The 5,981-nt window shown below is 44.5% G+C and overlaps 1 protein-coding gene across 2 annotated transcripts; it reads left to right on the forward strand.

Annotated features, from left to right (window-relative positions):
- The first annotated feature begins 294 nt into the window (after positions 1 to 294).
- On the forward strand, positions 295 to 5,216 carry LOC147888935 (hypersensitive-induced response protein 1-like). 2 transcript variants are annotated; one of them, XM_087392189.1, is made up of 6 exons: positions 295 to 451; positions 1,041 to 1,244; positions 1,365 to 1,485; positions 1,630 to 1,721; positions 3,950 to 4,046; positions 4,667 to 5,214. In XM_087392189.1, exons 2-6 carry the CDS (start codon positions 1,056 to 1,058, stop codon positions 5,032 to 5,034), a joined length of 867 nt encoding a protein of 288 aa, XP_087248315.1. In that variant the 5' UTR covers positions 295 to 451; positions 1,041 to 1,055; the 3' UTR covers positions 5,035 to 5,214. The 2 variants fall into 2 exon arrangements, with proteins under 2 accessions (XP_087248315.1, XP_087248314.1); XM_087392188.1 differs by having other exon boundaries at positions 336 to 359; positions 4,667 to 5,216.
- The last annotated feature ends 765 nt before the right edge of the window (positions 5,217 to 5,981 follow it).

Below are 5,981 nucleotides of genomic sequence, written 5' to 3' on the forward strand. Positions count from 1 at the left end.
GCGCGCTCTCTTTCTCTCTCTCCTTCTTTTGCTGCTTCTTATTCTCTCTCTTCTTCTTCTTCTTCTTATTCGCTCAGCTTCGAGGGCAGGCCTTTTGAATGTATTCAACTTGTTTCAATGAGTGTGTGAAAAACACACTCCCTAGGGCAAGATGTAAAGGGGCCTTAGGGTGTTTACAAACTAGAGCCACCCATGCACACATGATCTGTGGGGGGGTGCCACGTCAAGGTCATAAGGGGCCAGCAGCCAAGAGGCGACGGCCCGACCCTTCTGAGAACGGGCCATGTGTCGCCTTTCCCGTTGCCCCACTCCAAAGTCGTCCAAAGATGGCGTTTTATCCGCCCAAAAAACAAGCTCAGGTCTCATCGCTCTTCCCTATGCCATTCGCAGTTCGTAGCGGTCGTGATTTGCAGTCCGTTTTAGATTTTACGCTTTAGCCACCCAATTTCAGGTATCATCTCGCTTCCTTTTTGCTAGATTTATGTCATTCCTAGTTCTTGGTGCTCTTGATTTGTATTTCCGTTTTGGATTTCCCGGTACACAAGCTTTTAACAGTGTTTAGATTGCGAAATTCGCCCTCAATTTCGACATGCATGCTCTTGTCATGGAATTAGAACAAACAATTTGCACCAGTAGCCAAAAGAACGATCGGATCCCTTTTTCCTGTCGGCTTACGCTTTGCGTAGGGAATATAGTTCTGTCGATTGCGAAATAAGTCATCGAAGTACCTTCCCTTTTCTCTTCTTTCGGTATTCCTTATGCTGCCGAAAGTCGCGATCGTTTTACGGCGGAGAATTGACAAATTCTCGTACACATGAGAGTTGGAATTGTATCTTTTTTCTTGCTTAGTTGGTTTTTGACTTCGAGACTTTGCAGGTTTGAGACGTCGCGCCTAATCGAAAAGCGTGATATGTCTAATCACCAATTTGAAACTAATATGTATCCTTTGTGCTGATGTGCGCTAGCATCGTAAATGCGCCCGAAGCTTTCTACGGTTACAGCAGTAAGGTTGATTTAGCGAACCGCTGTTTTGCTTGCAGAAAACTTTCATCCTCATGGGGCAATTACTCGGTTGCATGCAAGTCGATCAGGCCACGGTAGGCATCAAAGAAAGGTGGGGAAAGTTCGAATCAGTTCTTGATCCTGGGTGTCACTGCGTAGACTGGTGTTTTGGAAGCCATGTTGTTGGTCTACTGTCCTTGAGAGTGCAGCAACTGGATGTTAGATGCGAAACAAAAACAAAGGTTTGCTTTCTAGGTCTGTTGATGCAGCTTCATGATTATGCTTCTTTTGGTGAGGTGATTCTTGCCTTTGTGGCTTTGTTTTCATAATACTGACAAGAAAGCTTGGTAATTATGCCGCAGGACAATGTTTTTGTCAATGTTGTGGCATCAGTACAATATAGAGCCCTTCAGAATAACGCTAGTGATGCTTTTTACAAGCTCACAAATCCACGTGAACAGATTCAGGCTTACGTTTTTGACGGTAAGAATTATGGTGACCAAACGTCATCCCATATGAAAAGTCATATGGCCTTGTTTTATAGCTTTGCAGGAATGGCAAGCAAAAGTATTTAGCCTACCATTAGAGAATTGATAGCCCATTGGGTGATGATTGCCCTTTCTGCAGTTGTGAGGGCAGCCGTGCCAAAGATGAACTTGGATGATGTGTTTGAGCAGAAGAATGAAGTAGCAAAGTCTGTGGCAGACGAACTTGAAAAGGTAATAAAAGTTGCTCTTTTTTGTCCTTTTATAACTTCATGCACAGATTCGAGCACATGAAACCAAAAAATTTGCACCTTAGATGCCTTGCATCTGAAGAAGATTCTCCTCATTAAGTAGATAAATAAAAATATGCCTAGGATGACAATAAGCAAGCCCAAATATTAAGCAACCAATGGGGAGCCTTGTCAAATAAATGCATGATGTTACACGGACAATGTTGCAGCTGTTTCTTTTTGTTGAATTGTTGATACACCTTTGGCATCCCACTGATGATTGCTGACAGTGGAAGGCGTCCATGCTGGAGCTGAAAGAAGAGGCTGTGAAGGCTTTGTAGACTGAAGTGCCCTCCACTCACATGCACATGGAAGATAGGTGCACACACAATGAATTGCTGCGATGGAAATGCCAACACTGGATAGAATGAAAGCTAAGTGCAAGCATGCACTGTAAGCACAGGAGGTGTAACGGAGAAGCCACCGGGTGGCTTGTCACTGTGAAGCTAGGGCTTCAGCCCCTTCTATGTGGCACCGACAGAGTGTGCCAAATCAGAATGCATCAAACACATGCCTAGATGCAATATTGGCGACTGATTGGCTGCCCTAGAGTTTGTGAACATGGTAAGTGCTCTGCCTATGTGACAGATCAAAAGCCACATGAGTGTGACATGTGAGTTGCTTTGTGTGTGTCTCACGTGGAAAGCCAACTTTGACCTGTAAAAGAGTGCCATGTGGCACACACACCCTCCATCCATGGTGGATGTATGTGGGTGGATGCTTAAAAATTTCTAGCCACTTGAAACACCCCTTACAACGTCTGTGTTGCCAATCTGGAGTTACAACTCTCTTCTCTATTCCCAAGATCATCAAAGGCTACACAGGGACACACAAGGATGCAGGCTAGTGCGTCACTACCAAACTGCAGATCCTCAACCTGAGTTAGGGATCAGGCAACCCTTGACCAACAAGCAGATAGATCATTCTCAGAGACAAAATTATCTTCTGCACCCAATTTCTCTTTCAATCTATGGATATGAAAGATTGGGTGTCCCCAAAGACCATCAGATGAACACAACTTGTAGGCCACTTAATTGTTCATTTTAAGGATCAACTTTCAAGAATGGACCACAAAAGTGTGAAGATATTTTATAGACCCGACGTGTTAGCTATGAGGTACAACCCTATTCTCTATCTGCAAGCTACCTCTATTCAATACAAGTATATACATGGTGTACCATTCAACAAAAATTCTAAATTTGTATGATTGGACTTATTCTAGTCTTACAAAGGTATATATACCATTCAACCATAGAAGTTCGCAAAGGAGCTAGAGGTCAGACAACCTTGGACAAGTGGTCTTCCAGGTCCGCATAGATGTCATTACGGTGATGTAGCTCAATATTCTTAGGAGGTTCCATTCCAAAGAATGCTCCAAATTATCTAAGGATTACACTTATATAAGCATAGGGTGTCTCTAGATGTCTCAACCCTAAGTCATCTGTGTGGCTCTGTGACATGAACCTATTGACACAAGGAAAGCCATGCGAGTTTTGTGTCATGGTGAGTGCTTTGCTTGTGTGACACGTGGCACATGGTGTGACACATGAAAAGCCAGATGAGTTATCATGCTATGTCTTTATTTTAGGTTACATGACCCTAGATTATCTTGACCACTTAACACTAGCCACGTTATGTCCAAAACGTGGATGCAACATTGCAATCACCAGTAGATTGGAGCAGCAGATCAGCACCAATAGGGCCTAAGGTCGTCTAGAGGAGCTGACGGCATAGCTTGGAAGGGCTGCACACCTAGGCTGACATTCAGGGCAGCAAGGTGCAGGGATCAAGGCACGGTGACTAAAGTCAACAGAAGCTCGACGGGGATCACATAGGCTTAGGCATCTAGAAGTGCCATGGAGGTAGTTAGACAACACCTTTGGTAAGGACAGAGGACCACAGTTTGGTAATTAATGTATGTATATTTTCCAAACCTTGGTAGGGCTTCCCTATAGTAGCACAGTAGCAGCTTGTCTTTGCTAGTAGATTGTGTGGGGAGTTCCCACTTGTACACTTTAGTGTATAAGGACGTTCTCATCTTCCAATTCTAGATGTGTGATGTTTGGCATTTCCTTGGAGGGATTTCATTCCTTATTAACTTTGAGAGAGAGAGAGAGAGAGAGAGAGAGAGAGAGAGAGAGAGAGTAAATTCCATTCTTTTTGTCCTGGCAGGCCATGTCAAATTATGGCTTTGAGATAGTGCAGACCCTGATTGTTGACATCATTCCAGATGACACCGTGAAACGAGCCATGAATGAAATCAATGCAGGTACTTTTCTAATTGCTATTGATCCATAAGTTTTTTCCCATGTTTATCATTGTTAGACTCTGTTGCATTGGTCAAAGCAAACAATGTCTTCTTTTATTGATGCTCGTCTGGGAGGGACTAAAATGAAATCGTATAGTCTTCACAAGCAGTTGTAGCTTGAAAGAAGAGAATGTGGACGACTTCTTGATTAGCCATTTCCTTTAGTGCTAGCCTTTGTCACTGCCCTTCACCTCCAGAGTTCTGGCAGAAACTCAGTATGAAGACCTTTGTATAAATGGATGCTCAAGTATGTATGGGTATGTTGTGTGAGAGCATATGTTTATACTATCGTCTACACACACTGTTGGGTGCTGATGATGTCATTGGGATGTCATAGTAGCTAGTCCCTACTATGCGTCATGGCGTTCATTGTTGACAACCTTATGAGTGACTATCATGAGATTGAAACTGCACTATGTGTTGTGTTTTTAGAGGATGAGTTTGACCATGTTCCTGGATTTATCTAGATATATAACCTCTACTATGTGTTGTTTTTTTAGAGGATGAGTTTGGGCATGTTCCTGGATTTATTTAGATATATAATCTTTTCTTTTTACTTAGCCTTCCCTTTGTGTTTTTAGCCGCAAGAATTAGACTTGCGACTACAGACAAGGCAGAGGCAGAGAAGATCCTACAAGTGAAGCGTGCAGAAGCAGAGGCTGAATCTAAGTATCTGTCCGGTCTTGGGATTGCTCGACAGCGTCAGGCCATAGTTGATGGTTTAAGAGAGAGTGTCCTTGCTTTTTCAAACGATGTTCCTGGGACAACAGCCAAGGATGTGATGGACATGATTTTGGTCACTCAATATTTTGACACAATGAAAGAGATTGGGGCTTCCTCAAAATCGTCTACAGTATTCATACCCCATGGACCAGGAGCTGTGCGTGATGTCGCAGAACAAGTCCGAAATGGGTTGCTTCAAGGGCATGCTGGGTCAAGTTTGATGTAGGAAGATGTTCATTATCATGTAGCCTGCTAGTACCAGCGTCATGTTGGAGCCTTACAAGGATGCAGGGCTGGCTAAGTATTGTTCTTTATTCCCTCAGAAAATAATGAATCATGACATTCTATACAATGCATGGAGATTCTAGTATTGCTATCATTTTTCTTCTTTTCAATATATAGAGACTGTTTTGAGTGTTTACAGATTCTCAGAGTGAGCTAAATTCTCTCATTATGTAAGATGTATTTGATTTTTGTCTTCATGAAGTGATAAATGAGATTTACTCCCTTCCCCAACCCCGCCCCTTTGCACGCCTGTCGCGCACCCCCCCTTTTGCGCGCATGTTGCGTACCCCCACCCTCCCATGCCCCCCCCCCCTTTTGACACACCCCATGTCCCCCCCCCCTTGCACGCATGTCGTGTACCCCCCCTCCCCCCCTTCCCCAACACCCCCCCCTCCCCCCCTTTGCGTGCATGTCGCATACCCCCGCCCCCGCCCACCCCCCAATGATGTTGGCTCGTCTCGCCATCACCTTCTTTTGCTGCCCCCCCTTTTGATGCTACGAGCTACCCGCATGTTGCCGAGGAGCACGCTATTGTGCAATGTTGCTCCTTTGCAGCCCTTGCCGAGGAGCACGCTATTGTGCAATGTTGCTCCTTTGCGGTCCTTGGGTAGTTGCCACCCCCATTTGCTTGGGCATTGCATAGCTGATTAGGAGGCCCTTTTAGGTGCCTTCTGGTTCTACGGCTATTTTGTGGATCAGTCACCCCCTTTTTTCTCTCTATACTCGGTTATCTGCAGAGTTTGCTGCTACAATGGGCGACTAAGGAAGAACCTTCAACAGCCCCCTCAATGGTTGGCCTTTTTTGGAGGGCTATTGGTGCCTTTGCAGCATCCCCCCTCTTCCTTTTCTTTTGTTTTCTCCTACCTTCTCTCTCCCCATTATCAGCAT

Source organism: Dipteris shenzhenensis, chromosome 21 (genome assembly GCF_047967505.1).
Source record: "Dipteris shenzhenensis isolate YYH24624 ecotype China chromosome 21, Dip_SZ_1.0, whole genome shotgun sequence".
In the NCBI taxonomy this organism is placed as follows: Eukaryota; Viridiplantae; Streptophyta; class Polypodiopsida; order Gleicheniales; family Dipteridaceae; genus Dipteris; species Dipteris shenzhenensis.